The sequence below is a fragment of the Dryas octopetala genome, chromosome 6 (genome assembly GCF_963921425.1).
Source record: "Dryas octopetala chromosome 6, drDryOcto1.1, whole genome shotgun sequence".
In the NCBI taxonomy this organism is placed as follows: domain Eukaryota; kingdom Viridiplantae; phylum Streptophyta; class Magnoliopsida; order Rosales; family Rosaceae; genus Dryas; species Dryas octopetala.
Window position 1 is genome coordinate 4,796,909 of NC_141371.1, and position 19,073 is coordinate 4,815,981.

The 19,073-nt window shown below is 39.3% G+C and overlaps 3 protein-coding genes across 4 annotated transcripts; all 3 read left to right on the forward strand.

Moving 5' to 3' along the window:
• The first annotated feature begins 983 nt into the window (after nucleotides 1-983).
• CXIP2 (CAX-interacting protein 2) lies at nucleotides 984-2,833 on the forward strand. Its single transcript, XM_086248087.1, has 2 exons — nucleotides 984-1,457; nucleotides 2,094-2,833. Exons 1-2 carry the CDS (start codon nucleotides 1,068-1,070, stop codon nucleotides 2,598-2,600), a joined length of 897 nt encoding a protein of 298 aa, XP_086104213.1. The 5' UTR covers nucleotides 984-1,067; the 3' UTR covers nucleotides 2,601-2,833.
• Nucleotides 2,834-3,682: 849 nt separating this feature from the next.
• On the forward strand, nucleotides 3,683-9,383 carry SAC8 (SAC domain-containing protein 8). Of its 2 annotated transcripts, none has more exons than XM_086246952.1 (20): nucleotides 3,683-3,985; nucleotides 4,114-4,188; nucleotides 4,385-4,512; nucleotides 4,644-4,735; nucleotides 4,896-4,953; nucleotides 5,055-5,111; nucleotides 5,297-5,328; nucleotides 5,574-5,656; nucleotides 5,756-5,862; nucleotides 6,376-6,462; nucleotides 6,569-6,646; nucleotides 6,939-7,003; nucleotides 7,327-7,425; nucleotides 7,543-7,642; nucleotides 7,784-7,892; nucleotides 7,999-8,071; nucleotides 8,161-8,254; nucleotides 8,340-8,474; nucleotides 8,933-8,999; nucleotides 9,114-9,383. In XM_086246952.1, exons 1-20 carry the CDS (start codon nucleotides 3,826-3,828, stop codon nucleotides 9,239-9,241), a joined length of 1,827 nt encoding a protein of 608 aa, XP_086103078.1. In that variant the 5' UTR covers nucleotides 3,683-3,825; the 3' UTR covers nucleotides 9,242-9,383. The 2 variants fall into 2 exon arrangements, with proteins under 2 accessions (XP_086103078.1, XP_086103079.1); XM_086246953.1 differs by having other exon boundaries at nucleotides 3,684-3,985; nucleotides 8,340-8,423.
• A 1,811-nt stretch (nucleotides 9,384-11,194) lies between these two features.
• LOC147281427 (PHD finger-like domain-containing protein 5A) lies at nucleotides 11,195-13,138 on the forward strand. The gene is made up of 2 exons (XM_086248119.1): nucleotides 11,195-11,338; nucleotides 12,378-13,138. The coding sequence occupies exon 2, from the start codon at nucleotides 12,417-12,419 to the stop codon at nucleotides 12,747-12,749; it is 333 nt and encodes a 110-aa protein (XP_086104245.1). The 5' UTR covers nucleotides 11,195-11,338; nucleotides 12,378-12,416; the 3' UTR covers nucleotides 12,750-13,138.
• The last annotated feature ends 5,935 nt before the right edge of the window (nucleotides 13,139-19,073 follow it).

The window sequence follows — 19,073 nt, forward strand, 5'->3', positions numbered from 1 at the left end:
AACTCTTTTTAACTGCGTGTGATGTAGGGTGGACCATTTATATACATTTCTTATTAATAATAAATAATTACCGTGATGAAAGGAGAATATGGAAATATGTTAAAGGCGAAAAATTATTGTATGTGACTATAAAATAACGTGACATAATGATGTGGTGTTATCAATTCACTCAAATTATAACACGTGAATGATTTTAAGGGTTTTAAAAATTAATTATTATACACGTGTTATAATTTTAATGAATTAGTAACACCATGTCATCATGTCACGTGGTGTTACGGTCACACACAATAATTTCTCGTTAAAGGCAATGATTTCATCCAATGTAACAACTAGAGCATCATCAATGAAGGTAGCAAATATATAGGCTAAAAGTGTCATTTACTAATCCATGTGGCACTTTGACATGAAAATTTGCTATCTTAAAAATTTGTCACTCTAATGGATGAGGTAAATAGTTAGGGCAGATATTATTTTATTAATTTAGTAAAAGCTAATTTATTGGAATTGATGAAATAATGAAGATGTTATATTTTTTTATTGAGTGAATAGTAAGTGGGTCCCGATTTGCTCTAATTTGACATTGGATCAAATATACCAAGATTTTGCCTTGCATCAAATTTGACCATGAGTTTGCTCCATCCATTAGAAGTCCAAAATCTGACATGACACTACAAATAAAGTTTGCCTCATCATTTGACCCATCCATTGGTGATGCTCTAACAAGAGTAATGCTATTTGCACCATCTTAAGTGACCATCTTTCTAATATATGTAGACCTATCCACGTGGGTCCCACTTAGGGAGAAACCAAAAATATGTCCTAATGCACAGATCTATGTCTTTTTGTCTATGGCCCAATTTCTTAGGATCGTATTCATATACCCAAGCCACCAATTAAGGCCCAACGGCCCAATTTCCATTGGGTTGGGGTCGGAAATAGCACCCGACCACCCGTTTTCACAAATCCTCTTTCGCGTTTGGAGCAAACGAACAATAATATCTCTTGGCTTCTAACCAGAAGTCTCGTCCCCGACCTCCACTCTCACTAGTCACTCCTCCATCTCAATGGCCACAATCATCCACCTCTCTCCAATTCACACTTCGCCGCCCTCTCTTGGCTTACTCTCTTCTCACTCTTCCCAAAATACCCCTAACCTCTCACTCTATTTACACTCCAAGCCTCTCGCCTTTCCCTCCATTTCTCTCAGACCCTACACCACAGCCAAGCCTCGCGCTTTGGTCGTCACTTCGGCTGTTAAGAGCCTCTCGGAGACTGAGCTAGTCTCCGTATCATCAGAGGCTGATGAGCTCGCCGGAAAGTTGCCGTCGGAGACCGGTGTCTACGCTGTTTTCGACCAGAACGGTGAGCTTCAGTTCATCGGCTTATCGAGGAACATAGCGGCGAGTGTTCTCGTTCACCGGAAATCGGTGCCGGAGCTATGCCACTCCGTCAAGGTACGAACTTGATTCTAGTCGTACAGATTTTTCGACCTTAGTTTGTTCCTAAATTCGGAAATAGATAAAATAAGTTTCTGTTAATGAAATAAATTGTTATTTGTTGAAGTTAATGCTTGGCTTCTATGAAATTTGGAACAAGTAAAATACCAAATGTCTGTGAGATTGTAGTTTGATTCAATTCTATTAACCCCAATAAAATACCAAAATAAATTGAGGAAAAAAGAGAGGTGCTAGCAGTGCAATTTTTCTAAAATGAAAATAAATGATACACCTTTAGGATTTAAGAGTAATGAGATTAACCCATAATCCACATTGTTACCTACTTTTATGGGTAAGGCATACTCTGGTGAAAGCAATGTCAAGCACTGTACACTTGTACAGTTGTATAAATTTTTTTGTAATATTTCTTAGCTAATAAAATACCAAAATAAATTGAGAAAAAGAGGTGCTAGCAGGGGCAATTGTTTTAAATGAAAATAAATGATAGACCTTTTGGATTTAAGAGTAATGAGCTTAGCTCATAATCCACATACTCTGGTGAAAGCAGTTTCAAATTTTCAATCATTGCATGGTAGTATCAAGAATGTAATATTACTCAGCTAACAGAGCAACACTGATTGTACTGTACTGCAGGTTGGGATAGTTGATGAACCAGATAGAACTGTTCTAACCGAAGCTTGGAAATCATGGATGGAAGAACACATAAAAGCTACTGGGAAGGTCCCTCCGGGCAATGAATCAGGCAACGCCACCTGGGTCCGACAGCCGCCAAGGAGGAAGAAGCCCGATCTCCGGCTGACACCTGGCCGCCACATGCAGCTGACAGTCCCGTTGGAGGAACTCGTTGATCGGTTGGTGAAGGAGAACAAAGTTGTGGCCTTCATCAAGGGTTCGAGAAGTGCACCATTGTGTGGTTTCTCGCAGAGGGTTGTTGGCATTCTTGAAAATCAGGGGGTGGAGTATGAGAGTGTTGATGTGCTTGATGAAGAGTATAATTATGGATTGAGGGAGACTCTGAAGAAGTATAGTAATTGGCCTACTTTCCCACAGATATTTGTGAATGGAGAACTGGTTGGGGGTTGTGATATTCTGACCTCTATGCACGAAAAGGGTGAGCTTGCCAGTTTGTTTAACAAGTAATTCCTCAAGTTTTTGTCTCTTTTCAGATGATGGTTGAGTAGGGATGTGATCATGAAACTGTACAAGGCAATGGAGGTCATGTAAGTGATTAAGTTTAGGCAGCAATGCAGCATATTTAGGCTTGTAATTCTTAAGCTTCATCTGTTTGGACTTTAAATGGTTCAAGTTGTTGAAGCAAATTTGATTTTGAGTGGGAATGAAAAGTTGTCTGCCTCTCCTATAAGGCGATAACCTATTGGTTTGTCACTTTGTCTGCTCTCTTTGCTCTGTTTTGGTTCTTGGCTTTCCTATATCAATCTTACATTTGCTTATTTTCACATAAAACCAAAGTACCAAACCCAGTCAATCAACCCCCCTACTCGAATTTGATTCATTTGTATGCTATACAATCTAAATTTTAGTATGAAAAAGTATAACAATTCGATGCATTCGTATATTACACAAATATTTAATCCATAAATCTAAATTTTAATGTGAAAAGCTAAGAATTTGATGCATTTGTATATTATACAGTTTACACTAACAAATTTAACGATTTACAAATTTAAATTTGAGTGTGAAAAAGCTAATCGTTCCTCACATTATAGAATTGTACCCCAATTAACAGTCCATCTCATACTTCCAACCGAATAGTTTTACATTTTATTAGAAGCAAATTACGAATGTGTGAACAAATTATTAAGTGTATTTAATACACAGTCACATAGTATAATCAATTCAATGTATAAGAATATTATTTGATGATATATTTATATTAATAAATATAGTATTAATAACATTCACTCATATTATCAAAAAAAAAAAATAATTATGGTGAGATTAATTACAACTAGTGGAGTGTATCAGTTATATTAATAATTCATCCAAATGCGTGCACGCAATTCAAGTGTATCTTGCTGATAGGGCACGTGTTCAATTTATCTTTTTGTGCCAGATGTGGCCACGTCATCCACTCTTGTCACCATCCCAACATCTTTGCTCTTGCACAAAGACAAAAATCGGCCTTCACAAACAAAAATTAGAATATAAGCTTAAAAATCACCGGGGGTAATATCGTCACTTTCAAAATGTCAGCTTCTTAGACCTTTGGCTATCCGCTGAAGCCTGAAGCTGAAGAAGATGGTTAGAAGTTTTGACATTTCCAAATTAGACATCATCATTTCATTTACTTCTTCGATAAACCAACGAAGCGAATAGCGATCGTTCTTAGGGTTCTTGGATTCGAATGGAAATGGATGTCAGATCTTCTTCATGCGATAACTTCAAGCTCTACGAGCAGTTGGAGTTGCAGGAGTTTCAGGACAAGTTCGTGATCAAATCCGTCCAAGCTCCCGACCAAGGCTTCTCGATCGCTCGCAGTGACGGGATCATTGAACCGCTTAATGGTATAAACGCTTTCGTTTCGCTTCGTTGTTCAAATTGCTTTGTCACGTGTTTGGTTGTTGATCGAAATCGATTTTCTTCGTTTACTTTATCTCTGTAACTTATTCGATGCTTATATTTGATTACAAAGGTGATTCTTCTTCTGCAACTCCATCCAAAGCCTCTACGATATATGGAGTGGTGGGAACAATCAGATTGATTGCAGGTACTTACTTTCTCTTACTCGCAGTGATGAGCTTCCTGAATTTGCATTGAGTATTGTAAATGGAAAATGTGGTTTTTTTGCTTTATTGTATGAATATGTATGTTCAATTTGTGTTAGAAACTTGTATATTTAATTTTTGCCTGAGCTATTTTCCAGGCAATAGTGTTTCTTAGCTGAATTTTTGTATTTGGTGCAGGCAATTACTTACTTGTAATAACTTCTCGGACCCAAGTTGGGACTTTTCTTGGCTTCCCTGTATACCGAGTAACCTCTATGAAGTTTCTGTCCTGCAATGAGGTTTTGAAGCTTTCAACTGCTCAAGAAGTAAGGTTTCGCTTCTTTTGCTTCATATAAAAAGCTAATGTGAGCTCTGACCCAAAAGAAGCTAATGGGAGTGTCTCTTGGAATTTTTAAATTTTGAGTCTTGCCTGAAAGCTTGTGATGTCTTTGTGCAGAAAAAAGATGAAGCTTACTTCATGGCTCTGTTGAGAACAGTCGAATCAACTCCGGGGTTGTACTTTTCATATGAAACAGATATAACATTAAAGTAAATTCTTACACCTAGCACTCAGCCTCAATTTAAAAGTTTTTGTACCTGTTAGGAAGCTGTTTAAGTGGATTATCATGTCAATTTATTCTTTTTTCTTTTTTTTGGTAAGTATCATGTCAATTTATGCTAATTATATGTATTTAATCATTTCTACCAGCTTCCAAAGGAGATGTAAGTTAATGGAAGGGTGGATGGCCAAACCAATATGGAAGCAGGTTAGTTAGAAACTAGGAATATTTGGTTTATCACGAATTGATTTTTTCATGAAAGTAATCCATGTGAGGATTTGAGCTTTTAATTTTATTTGTGTTTTCAGGCGGACCCCCGATTTGTTTGGAATAGAAATCTTTTGGACGAACTTATCGAGTATAAGGTTAGATTTTCCTTCTGCTATATGGAGGCATAATAAGTTAAAATTTTTGGAGTATTTTCTCTTTTGCCAAAGTCAAAGCCAATTTATTTATTTTTTATATATTTATGAAGGAAGGAAAGCATTTCCAACAATTCTTCAAACTCACAAAATATTAATCCTAATGCGCAAAATTTTTCTTGTGGCAGCTTGATGGGTTCATTATTCCTCTACTACAAGGAAATATCCTGAAGTCACTGGTTCCCTATGTCTATTCTTAACATCTCTCTCTCTCTCTCTCTCTCTCTCTCTCTCTCTCTCTCTCTCTCTCTCTCTCTCTCTCTCTCTCTCTCTCTCTCTCCTCCTCCCTCTCCTCTCTCTCTCTGTGTGGGTGCACACACATGTAAGGGAGATGGAGATTCTGAATTAAGGTTAGTAATATATTCAATTGGGAATTGGTATGGCGTTTTTCTTTAACATAGGTTTAAGCTTCCAGACTACACAGCTTAAGCTAAAAGACTCACCTGCCACACTTACGATAGTCTCAAGGAGGTGCACCCGACGTCTAGGTACAATCTTTCAGAGATGATTGATTATTGTAATCATTGATGTTCTATAGCAAGCAGTTTTGAAAGATCTAAACATGATGTTATAACATGGTCACTTAGGGACAAGAATGTGGAGAAGAGGAGCTAACCTTGATGGAGATGTAGCTAATTTTATTGAAACTGAGCAATTGGTGGAGTTTGGAGGTTTCAGGTCCTCATTATTACAGGTGATTCCCATATAGGGGTTCAGAAAAAAGTTGTTTTAGAGATTATGGTATTTAACAGTTTCATATCTAAAATGTTTAGTTACATTGTGTTCCTTTGCCAAAATAGGGCGTTAGCTTATATCTTTGGGTCATTATACACTTGATGAACGAAAGTTGGCTGAGGATGAAACTTTGGAAAAAAGTATAATCTGTGCTCCGTGTGATGTGAGCAATATCGTACTGGTAGAATTTTTTTTTTCTTTTTTCCATTGTAGGTTTATGAACTGGCCCTCAAATGATTGAAACTAACGTTATAGTTTAACAAGGAAAGATTTATATTGCCAATTTGTATGCACCTAGAGATACTTGTTGATGCACTACTTTCTGAGACATGCACAGGATATTTCATTATCAATTCTTCAGACTGATGCCACACTTGCATTTTTTCCATATCGTACAACATTTGTTGTCATAATCCAATATGAAAAGACCTTTTAAAAAAAAAATTATAATACTTTTTCTTATATTTTTCAGATACGGGGTTCAATTCCACTTCTTTGGGAGCAAATTGTTGACTTGAGCTATAAACCACAACTTAGAGTTATTGATCATGAGCAGACGGTAATTTGTTTCTCAAGATGCAGCTTCCCCCCTTGACTTTTTTTATGACTTCATGTTGTAGCTTCCTTGTCAGAGTTGTGTTTTGAGACTTTCCATCTGCCTACAGTCAAACGTTGTGGAGCGTCATTTTTATGATCTTTCCCAAAGATATGGAGAGACAATAGCAGTAGACCTAACTGATAAAGTAAGGGTTTCTTCTCATCTACTTTTTACTTTAAACCTGTGTTAAACTATTCATGATGCGGAAGAATTTAGCCAGCTGGAGAAAATTGCAAATTGTTTCCTTCAAATTTTGTTTGTATACACACAATCACCACTGTGACTTTGGGATTTGCTAAATAAGAGATGGTTTTTTATATTTCCTCCCAGCTGGTTGTATGTGCCTACCCAGTTTTAATTTTTCTTTTGATTTTAATTGTTATGCATATTCATATATTTCCAGTTTATATACTTTTCCCATTTATTTTTATTTGTAGCAAGGTGCTGAAGGTCAGTTAAGTATGGCATTTGCTGCTGAAATGAAAAATCTGCCAAACGTGAGGTGACAATTTGCACTTTTATGTATGTAATAATGTTGATCCTCAACTGCTTCATCTTGTTCCCACTTCAAGTATAATTCATCTTTCCAGATTCCAGTTTACTTTATAGTGAGTCAGTTCTAGTCTTCACTTTGTCATTATCTTCACTCATGAATACTGATTACATCATTAATTGTCTTTCATATGGGTCATTTTAATATATTGTTTTGTTCACGTCACATGTGGTTTTCTTGCTATAAGTTATCTATTGATTGGCTTTGGGCAACCATTTCAGGAACTGAGATCCTAATTTGTTTCAACTTAATACTTTTTGGGTTTGTTGCAGATACGTTTCGTTTGACTTTCATCATATATGTGGCAACACTAACTTTGAAAACCTAAAGCTTCTATACGAGCAAATCTCAGAGCAATTTGAAAAGCAAGGGTAATGAAAGAAGATAAAATCCTAGGTGTCATATCAGATTGAATTAAGTATGCCAAATTCCAGGTATGCTGGCTATCTGTAATACTGTTTTTAATCATTACTGTTCCAGCTGAGCAGATACTTCCTCATAGATGCGAAAGGAAACATACTGGAGGAGCAGAAAGGGATTGTCAGATCTAACTGCATTGATTGCCTTGATAGAACAAATGTTACCCAGGTGTCTAAGATAATTATCTTGTGTCATTTCGTGTCCTGCCTTATACAGTTATGCTGATATTGTATGATAGCATGTTATGCCATGAGTAAAATGAGTTTTAATATAATTTTTTTACTGCTTCTTCCAAATCTTATTTTGTAGAGTTACTTGGCTCAGAAGTCTCTAGATGCACAGTTGCAGAGGATTGGAGCGCTTGATTCTACTGAGTGCATTTCTATGTTTGCTGAAGATTATCAAAAATTTAGAACATGTATGGAATTATTTGTATTATATATTCTATCTTCCATAATGAGTCGGAAGTTCTGTATAATTTTATTTTAGCCTTATTCTGATGAATGTGAACCCTGTTGCTTTAGTGTGGGCTGAGCAAGGTGATGAGATAAGCCTCGAGTATGCTGGGACTTATGCCCTGAAAGGGGACCTGGTTAGGTATATTCAACCTATAATTTAGATTTTCAAGAATCATTGTCAATATGTATATCCTTTTTGTAATATATTCTGGATCCTCATTACCACAGATATGGAAAACAGACATTTGGAGGACTAATTAAAGATGGGTTGAGTGCTCTTTCAAGATATTATTTGAATAATTTTCATGATGGCATTCGGCAGGTAACCTCTCTCTCAAGTTTTGAATATTGCTCATTTGCATGAAAGATAGTGACACTAATTAATCATAGTATTTTAAATTATTCAGGATGCTATGGATCTTATCAGTGGCCGCTATACTGTTAAAAGGAATAGTCCAGCATCCAACATGAATGGACCTGAATCTTTTTCTGTAAGTATTCCTTTACTGAGGAATCCTTCTGAGAAATTTAAGTGGCCAAAGGTATATTAATATTCTGTGTCAACTTTAAGTTCTTTGCAATCAGTTATTCAATTCCTGTCACAGTTGGTATAACAAGAACAATCTTCTAGGTTCATCTTAAAGGAGCCTATCATACTTATGTAAATTTTAATAGCTCACTGACCTCATCTTTTAGGGTGACATTTATCAAAATGGATTCTATTCATGTATCAACCGATGGTTTAACTGTATATATTATAAATAAACTTAGTTAGAAATCTGGCGTATTTTAGCAAATATGAGCTTTATCAAATGGATTCTATTCATGTATCAACTGAGAAGGAAGAGTGAAGTTCAATCTGGCCAAGTTCATGCTTGGCTGGCCTGCCTGCCATTTAATTGTTGTCAGATGGTGTGGTGAATGCAAGTAACCTGTGTAATTCTTAAGATGGTTTACTGAATCTATGGTCAAGTTTTAAATAGATAAACAAATATTGCAGTATCTACCGGTGGCATCAGCTTTACTAATAGGAGGTTTGACGCTGACATCTTTCACACTACAACAAGGTATTACTGTTCTCTTATATTTGTCTGCAATCTTAATACAGTAGAACTTTTTTGTAGGTTCACGGTTTTGCCGATATTCACTAAGACATGAAAAAACTTAAATCCTATTTGCAGCTGGGCGAAATGCCCAACAATTTATGTCTTCTGTACTTTGGGCTGGAGTGACTGCTGGAGTAGCAGCAGTGGTGAAAGCCAATGGAAGGCAATTCTGTTCTAGGCCTCGCTTGTGCCGACTTGTGTAAACATTATTCTGAACTTGTCTAAATTGTAGTTCTGGAAAACTGTGAACAATGTGTTACTATTTTACTATTGTTGTAAGCCTTGTAATTTATGCGATGTAGAGCTATAATAGTTGACTAGTTTTATCTGAATTTGGTGATCTCATAGCGTGAACTTGGGTTGACATGAACTGACCAGACCAGTTTGTTAACGGAGAATGCTAGCAACCTAGGGTGATTTGAGCTATTGATTGGAGTGGGATCTACAATGTAAGATCTATCAATTAACGGTTGACAGTTACTCATGTATGTGTGAGCGCTTTCTAACAAGCTCCTCTGTAGTGAACTACATATGAATATACCAATTGCTTACAAAATTCTATATAGTTATAGTAGGTCCCTTGTAATTTTTATGAGACAATATGAAGCTCCTCGTCGGCTCGTCAGTTGTCACTGCTCTCAAAGTTTTATGCCGTAGGCAATTCCTCTTCGTTAATCGTTAAACCTTAAATCATGAGAGAGAACTATTTTGTTTTTATCAAATTATATTGAGAATTTCAGAGAGAACTTGAAGCCTAAAGCGTATAGGCAAATGTTTTTAACCTCTAAAATTGTAAGTATCTCAACATAACATTTGTTTGAAGGACAAGTCAATACCATTGACATAAGGCGATATATGGTTAACAAGGCAGTTTCATTTAAACTCAAAATTTTGTTTGGTGGTGCTTCTAAACCCACTAAATTACTCAATACATTCCATCACTTAAACTTTTATAAAATTTTCATCTTACCCATTTCTATTTTTTCTAAAACGTATAAAATTATAAGAGTTTCAGAAAGTTCTACACCATGTTAAACTCTTTCACCATGACGCATAGCCATGCTTGTCATGTTACGGCCAAACACTATAGAATGAGGAGAAAGAGGAGGGGATGAGGTTTCAATACAAGAAAGAATGTCATTTTTTTTCTATATCAACTCTTAACTTTAATAACTTGGCCAAAAAAAAACTCTGAACTTTAATAAAGATGATACATAAAATAGTCAAAAATTCATAAATTCTCGATTTAACATGATACAAATAACAATATTCATATTTTTCCAAAACGATATTAAGATCACAAACATATCCCTCTGGTTAGTAAATTACTAAAAAAAAAAATCCAATTGGAGGTGGGGGGCTGGGTTGGGGAATTGTAATATCAATATCCGTTATGAATAATATCTACACATAATCTGTTTCACCTAACATAAGAAATATGACTACATTTAATATGATGATAAAATTAATAATTTATTGATGTAAATTCAACTCTTAAATAATTTTAAGGTGTTGAAGGAGTTGGTTCGAATGTGTAACTATAAATCCAAGTACCTGAATTCGAGTCTTCAGTTCGACCCTTGAAATTATAATCTCTTATGAATTCCCTAATAGTAAAAGCTAGCCCTTAACCAAAAGTATTCAACTCTTGAATGACTTATCTTTGAGACTTGTTGACAGTTGTTGCTTGTGTTATAAGTTAGGTAAGCCGGACTATATTTTTATACTTTATAATATTTTTAAGAGATAATTAGGCTTAAGCTTTTTAAAAAAACAGTTTTTAGATAGAGACCGGGAGTGTTTTAAAATTTATAAGAAAATCTTTTTAATTCATAATAAAGTTCTTTTAATTTATAAAAAAATCATTTTAATTTATAATAAAGTTCTTCCTCGATTTAAAGGGTATTTCCCCTATTTGAAGGGTATTTCTTCTTTTAGGATGTAGAGTAGGCTTTGTAGAGGCTGCATGTTAGATTTTAACTCTGAGATTTTGGGCGGTTAAAACCTAACAGAAAGCTGTCAAAGAAAAAAATAAAATGACTTAATTAAAAACCCTAAATCACTATCGGTCTTAGTATAAAAAAGACTCATAAAATGTACTGTACTCTAAATCTTCTTATTTTTAATTTAAAGTTGAAAAAAAAAAAACTATTCTATTCTTTCAGTCAGCCGTGCGGCCCGTGCCCTACCCTTACTCCTCCTCTTCTGTTCTCATCTCTAACTGCCTTTCTCTGAGTCCTCTCCAGCTCTCATCAGCGATCTGCAGCTCTCCTCCCTCTCGTCAGTCCTCTCATACTTCGGTAATGAATGAATTTTTGCTTCCTGTTCTCTTTATCAAGTTGTTGTGTATGTAGAAACTGCTTCTTAATTTTCAAGTTCCTAACTAATATTCAAAATTTGGCCGAATGCGCATTTGATTACCATGTTACATCTCATTTTCTTCAGTTTTCCGTTTGGGCTTTTGTGTTCTGTTCAAATTATGAATCGTTTTCAATAATGTGCAGCATCGTTTGCACTCCCCATCTTTCAGAGAAACATATCTGAAACCCAAAATTTGCTTTTTATGAAAAATTGAAATTGGGTATTAGACAACCCTCACAAGCATCACGAAGTTGAAAGAGAAATTAAACAAAAAATAACTGGGCTTTTTGGGTTTGTGAACCCAAAAAGAAACCTTTAACTAAAAAGAAAAACAAACATGTTCTTCCTTTGGAATTATGGGGCAATGAATTGCTTCTCCTAGATGATAAATAAAACATTTTCGAGGTGAAGTTACGTTCTTTGTTTGTTGTGACCCTTTGATGAACTGATTTATAGACCACTTTTATTAATTTTTTTTTTTCTCTGGAAGTATATGTTGCACAGTTGTAAAAGAATTTGGAAATCTTCATAGTCATTCATTCACCATGATTTTCCAGTACAGGTTGCATGACTTGTGAATACGCTTATTCTGGCATGCAACCACTATGTCATGAATGGTAGTAGATGGTTCTTTTTTCCTTCGTACACTTACACTGTTAGTCATTGAAAATTATGCAGATTTGCAAATTGGGTTAGTTTTCACATTTTGAAATTAGTATTAGCATTTTCAGTTTGGAATTTTGTTGATGACCATAACTGAAACACATACATTTTATTGATCTTTGTGTGTTAATATGATTAAGAAATATTTTGAGTTTGGTAATCTGCACTTGGCCCCAGTTTTCATGGATTCTGTAACCCATTTATGGAAAAGTTTCACTAGTCATTTTCAATTCCTATCTTGTTGATTTATAAGCTGCAAATCTGGTACTTGTTCTTTTTTCTTTGGAAAAGCACTGATACCTAGTATGGATACAGAGAACACCTATTGCAGGACTAGCATAGTGTTGTAGGAAAATGGCGAAGCATCATCCTGACCTGATTATGTGCCGGAAGCAACCTGGAATAGCCATTGGAAGGTTGTGTGAAAAGTGTGATGGTAAGTGTGTAATCTGTGACTCTTATGTGCGTCCTTGCACGCTTGTTCGGGTCTGCGATGAGTGCAACTATGGATCCTTCCAGGGACGGTGTGTCATCTGTGGAGGGGTTGGAATTTCTGATGCTTATTACTGCAAAGAGTGTACTCAGCAGGAGAAAGACAGAGATGGGTGTCCGAAAATTGTGAATCTGGGAAGTGCAAAAACAGATCTATTCTATGAACGGAAAAAGTACGGTTTCAAGAAAAGATAAGACTGTTAGCAGGTGAAGTTCGCTTAGCTTCCAGAAATCATTTTGTTGTGTTCGAACATTGACACTAGCATATATTGCTATAAGATGATTGCTTAGGAAACATGCTTCCTACTGCTTGTATTTGTCTGTACGCATATTTGACTGCTCCAGAGGTTGGGTATTTTGGTTGCATATTCATGTTGGATATGCTTCCATGGTCAATCTCTGGAAAGTCTAGTTAAGAAATTTAAAATGTCGAATCAGTAAATCTTACTCTTGATCTTTGTCAGCAGTTAATGGTATCGATCCATGGATGTTTTAACTCTTCAGTGTACTTGAAGTTTAAATCTTTGAAGAATTTAATATTATTCCATATGTGATTTCAAATTCTATAGATGAACTTGGTATTTTCCAATTTTCCAAAAGTTGTGAAATGGGTGGTATGAAGGAAACTGTTATTCACACTCCCACAATTTATTCTCTTGCAGTCCAAAATCAATATTTCATCATTTTGAAGCACTCACATAAAGGCTGCATGAAGATTATGGAGGAGTGAGAATAGTATTGCCCAGTTGGGGATTTCATTCACAAACTTATGGAGAAGTGAGAGTAGTATTGTCGAGTGGGGGGATTCAATGCCAAGAATTGCATGCTGATTGGTGGCTGTATTATAAATTACAGGATGTTAACTTTGTCCAGATGCACTTTAGTGGTTTTGGAAATCAATCCTCAAATGGGGAAAGGCCACGGCCTAGGGGACGGTATATATCATTCTGCACACGCTACTAGTGAAATTTCATTCGGATCCTTATTATACTGCCTCCACATCAGAATCAAAATTATGCTAGCACCCATCATTCAATGCAATTCAAAACTTATAAGTCTAAAAATAGACAGCTCTATTAGTTGATCCAGCCATTGAGATTTCTATCAAGCTTTATGGACGGTGAAAAATCCCCATTTACTGTGAGTTTATAACTTTATACTTCTTCATTTGGGTAATTGGATATTGTTACATATCTATTATTCATTGATAGTAATTATTTTTTTTTTGTTACATTGAAGAGAATCGAAGCTGTACCTAGCTTAATCTTAATCTTTATTTAACCCACCTCACCACTTAGGTTAACCCAAAGGGCTTCGATAGTAATTATTGATTTCATAGGGAATTATGGTAAAAACTTATTTGCATGGGGTGTTTTTCGCAAATCGTACTTTTGTAAGAAAATGCATTCAAATATATATGGTACAAATAGTTTTATCCTTACTTGATCAACTTCAGTTAAGAACGATAAAGTGTTTTGAATGGACAGTCAGAATAAAGTTCAATTAAGTAAGAGTCTGACAAAGTCTTTAATTCACATAAAGTTAAGTATAAGTCTTACAAAGTCTTAAATTCACATAAGGTAAGGGTGGGACTTGAAGAACTTTTGTGAGAAAAAAAAAATTAGCAGATAAGTACAAACACATTATCTCCAATTGGTAGTACTACTAGCAGTTAAATGTTGATAAAGTTTTGAATTTATATACAGTAAGTTTCAATTAAGTGCTGACAAAGTCTTGAATTTACATAAAGTTAAATATGAGTTTGACAAAATCTTGAATTCACATAAGGTAGAGTGGGACTTGAAGAACTTTTGTGTGAGGGAAAAACTTAGCAGATAAGTACAAACACATTATCTCCAATTGGTAATACTACTAGCAGTTAAATATTGATAAAGTTTTGAATTTATATACAGTAAGTTCAGTTAAGTGCTGACAAAGTCTTGAATTCACATAAAGTTAAATATGAGTTTGACAAAGTCTTGAATTTACATAAAATAGGGTGGGACTTAAAAAAACTTTTGTAAGAATGAAAAACTTAGCAGATAAGTACAAACACAGTTAAGTGCTGACAAAAGTTTTGAATTCACATAATGTAGAGTGAGATCTGAAGAGCTTTTATGAGAGGTTTAAACTTAGCCGATAAGTACAAACACGTTATCTAACATTGGCAATACCATTAGTCCATTACCAGCACAGCAGCAACAAAAGATCATCATCTTCATCAATAGGTAGAAACAGACCAAACAAACCAAAACTCTCACAAGTAGAAGTCAAAAGGGGATTTGCCCATGTGGCCTCAACTTCACAAATTAGTCTCTGCTTGTTCGTATGACTAATCATCTCGGCATAACGACAAGTCACACAAGGCCCAACACCATGCTGTTTGGGCCTAGACCCAAAAGACTAAGCCCTTCCTGGGCTCCTAGCCCATGATCCACTAGGCTCCGGCCTCATGGGCCCCGGCCCCCTGGGCCCCGGCCTCTTAGGCTCCGGCCTCCCAAGCTCAAGCCTCCCGGGCCCCCGGCCCGTGTCAACTCACTCGGATCCTCGAGACCGGTGCCACGTGGCGCTCCTACAGTGCAAGTCACCACAAAGGACACGTGTCGTCACCGGATTGGTTGACACTCTTCCAAAGGTACTATAAAAGAGGTACCTTCTTGTCACAAAAGACAACTGAAATCATTATTATACTATTCACTCACTCTGCTCTCAGATCTCTCTGAACACTGACTTGAGCGTCGGAGGACCTTTGGCCGGCACCACACCGGTGCCCTTCCCGCTCACTTTTGTGTACCTGTGCAGGGTGCTCTGGATATCATTCTCTCTCATTCCTCACCAGTCGGACCCCAGCTATCCGTTCCTGCCCCACTTCGACGTGTCATCCGCTCAGTGGTGGGTCAACGAGCCTACGTGGTTCGACTCGACGTTGACTGCTCTACCATTTTTGAGCATCAACAGTTTGGCGCCGTCTGTGGGAAAGTTACAACTTTTCCCCATTGAATTCTCTACCCTCAGTTGAGGTGCAAAAACCTTCCGAGCTTCCGAGCTCCCTAGCTTCCTAGCTCCCTAGCTTCCGAGCTACCGACCCTCACAATGTCTGACGGAGGTCCTATCCTCGACCAAGTTGACAACACCCCGCTGGTTGACAAGCGAGGTAAGAAGACTGCCGAATCTGATCAGGAAGAGTACATCCAGCGTTTGGAGGCTCAGCTCCAACGAACCCAGGAACAGCTCGACCTCCAAAAAGGTGCAACACAGCTTTATGAGCGACTCCTCCGTGACAGGGAAGGACATACCACTCCCCGGAGTGGTGAGAGGAGGAACCCCCATGACAGGGACGAACACACCGCTCTCCGGAGTGGTGAGATGAGGGATCCCCCCCGAAGGGACCAAAATGTTCCCCGCCAATTGGATGTAGGGCAAGGTAGCCATCCGCCCCCAGGTTTCCAAAAGAGACTTGTCCACCCGGTCAGCCGGGCTCGATCTGGCGAGCATCCTACCCGCTCTGAGGAGTTCCACATTTACCGGGACTGTCGTCATCTGCTCGACGACAACCGCTCTCGGCGAGAAGAGCAGCGGACGAACCGGGGCGAATCCAACCCGCGTCCCCGAGACTTGGAGGAGGAGCAGGGGCGATCCAACCCGCGCCCCCGAGACTTGGAGGAAGAGCAGGCCCCCCGTCCCAAGCGACGACGGGGAGAAGAGCAGGTCCTCTCGGCTGGGCGCCGCGCAGAAAGTAACACTTATATAAGTGAACAAGTCGCTGACTCCGGTAACAGCGGCTCTCTTCCACCAGACCAGCTCCAGCAACTTCTCATGGACATCAGTGAGCGCCTGAAAAGAGTGGAAGGAGGAAGTCGGGGTGGGCACCCATCTTTAGAAACAAGGGAGCTGCCTGGACCTTTCACAGCTCGCATCCTATCCGCTCCTCCGGTTGGCGACGTCCGACCTCCCAAAATCACTCCATACACAGGGAAGGAAGACCCATATGACCACCTCATGAGTTTCAGATCCGCTCTGGAATCTAAAGGTGCTGATGACATTACGAAGTGTCGAATCTTCCCTTCCACCCTCTCTGGCAGTGCAAGGGACTGGTTCTACCAACTTCCTCCGGGCTCGGTTGATTGCTTCAACGAGCTCCGAGAGCTCTTCCTAGGCCAGTATATCATCCAGACCGATAGAATCTACACCACGGATGACCTGACTCGAGTCCGACAGGGCAGCAGGGAATCCCTCCGGGAATACATCACTCGATTTCAGCTGGAACGATCTCGGTGTCGCGATTGTGATGAGAAGGTAGCCTTCGCTGCTTTCAAGGGTGGTCTCCTAGAGGGGGACTTCCTGTTTGAAATCAACCGCCGCAATCCGCGCACCTACAAGGAACTCATGCACGAGGCCATTGCCTATGCCACGGCCGAATTCAAAACATATGGGAAGAAGCCGCCTACCATGGATCGCCCAAGTACCGACCAGACCATCATAGTGCCACCCCAGCCCAAGCCCTACTCGGGTAACCAGCATGGGGGGTCCGGGAAAGAGTTCAATAAGTTCACCAAGAAACAATTTGGTGATGGTAGAGGTGGAGGACAACGAAGGGAGGAAACCTATCAGACATCCTATGCCTCCAGGTTCAAAGTCTATACAATTCTCACTGTTACTTATACAGAGTTGTATCCCCAGATCAAGGACATACTTCCTAAGCTCCCACCCCGCCCACCACAAACACGATACCGGGCTCACAAGAATTTCTTTTGCCTTTACCATGACGACCATGGGCATGACACCGAAGCATGCAGAGCTTTTAAGGAGGCAATAGAAACTTTGGTACAGGAAGGAAAGTTGGATGGTTTTATAGACAAGGAGGCCACCGAGAAGGCCAAGACCGAAGGACAACGACGGGGGCGGGTCAATACCATCTGTGGGGGCCCGACCCTCGCTGGCAACTCCAACAGAGCTAGGAAGGAATACGCCCGAAGTGCTCAACCATGCTCCGGCGTTATGGCTGTAGACTTCCACCGTAGCAAAAAGACTCCTAAGCTCGGGTGGTCGCCCATTTCCTTTGCTGAGGAAGAGGAACGTGCTTTGATCTTCCCACACGATGACCCCTTGGTCATCGAAGCCACCATAGCTAATTTTGATGTGGCTCGGATCCTTATCGACTGTGGTAGCTCCGTCAACATCCTCTTCGCCCCAGCCTTCACCGCTCTTGGAATCGACCAGGAGAGGCTTGACCGGTCGATCGCTCCTTTGCTCAGCTTTTCGGGCGACATGGTCACCCCTCTTGGTGGGATCTACCTTCCCCTCACCCTCGGGAGGTATCCTTCGTCCGCTACCACAACTACTCAGTTTTTGGTGGTCGACTGCCCCACAGCTTATAACGTCATCCTGGGACGACCGGCCCTTAACCAATTGAGGGTTATGATCTCCACTCACTTACTTTTGATCAAGTTTCCGACCCCATGTGGAACGGGGGTAGTCAAAGGCAATCAAGTGTCAGCCAGGTCCTGCTATATAACTTCAGTCAAGAAGAAGAAAGAGGTCAAGCCCTCTATGGCTGTTTGTGTCTCCAACACCTGCCCTACCCCAGACGCCCTACAAAACCATTGAGGTCGTCCGTCCAGGCACATACAGGCTCCGCGCCACAACCGGCAAGGAACTCGGCCGCCCTTGGCGCGCCGAGCACCTCCGCTACTTTTACAAGTAGACACATGTTGTACCCCCCGGGGACTTTTTTCAAATTTCATCTATGTTATCGCTTTCATAAATGAGAGTCCTACCACGGACATATTTTTCTTCATTTTTATTCAAAGTGTTAATTGGCTGTATGGACCCCCGGGCCATCAGACATCCGACCCTACCCATATCCGCCCCATGCATTCAAGGGAAGCCAAGTACCATGCATTCAGGGCGCGGCTATGGCAACTGCATTCAAGGGAAACTAAGTACCATGCATTCACGGAAGTCCTACCACGGACACTTTTTTCTTCATTTTTATTCAAAGTCTTAATTGGCTGTATGGACCCCCGGGCCATCAGACATCCGACCCTGCCCATATCCGCCCATGCATTCAAGGGAAGCTAAGTACCATGCATTCAGGGCGCGGCTATGGCACATGCATTCAAGGGAACTTAAGTACCATGCATTCAAGGGAAAATCAATCTCATGCATTCAAGGGAAACTAAGTACCATGCATTCAGAGAAAAATCAATATCATGCATTCAAGGGAAACTAAGTACCATGCATTCGAGAAAATCCCACAATACCATGTATTAAAGGGAAGGGCATCCTACCTCATAAACGGGTTGGACACCCTCCAAATCATCCAAATATCATAAAGTACAAAGGGAATAATCGAAAGAGTTTGTAATTTGGCACGGGCTACATCCGACCCGACCATATAATCCAAACAAAAATAGGGCGATGGTCCGCCCACCCCTGCCCCCGGGCCTTGTTTGCTTCAAACATTTATTTGGGATCCTCTCCCATGTCATGCTCCCCACCTGTGGATGCTCCATCCTC

Bases quoted from the DNA above. Each gene is read 5' to 3' on its own strand.
- CXIP2 (XM_086248087.1), top strand. From the start codon at position 1,068: ATGGCCACAATCATCCACCTCTCTCCAATTCACACTTCGCCGCCCTCT. The intron at 1,458-2,093 runs GTACGAACTTGA...ACTGTACTGCAG, and splicing joins AGCTATGCCACTCCGTCAAG to GTTGGGATAGTTGATGAACC.
- SAC8 (XM_086246952.1), top strand. From the start codon at position 3,826: ATGGAAATGGATGTCAGATCTTCTTCATGCGATAACTTCAAGCTCTAC. The intron at 4,954-5,054 runs GTTAGTTAGAAA...TTGTGTTTTCAG, and splicing joins CCAAACCAATATGGAAGCAG to GCGGACCCCCGATTTGTTTG. The intron at 5,863-6,375 runs GTGATTCCCATA...TATATTTTTCAG, and splicing joins TCAGGTCCTCATTATTACAG to ATACGGGGTTCAATTCCACT.
- LOC147281427 (XM_086248119.1), top strand. From the start codon at position 12,417: ATGGCGAAGCATCATCCTGACCTGATTATGTGCCGGAAGCAACCTGGA.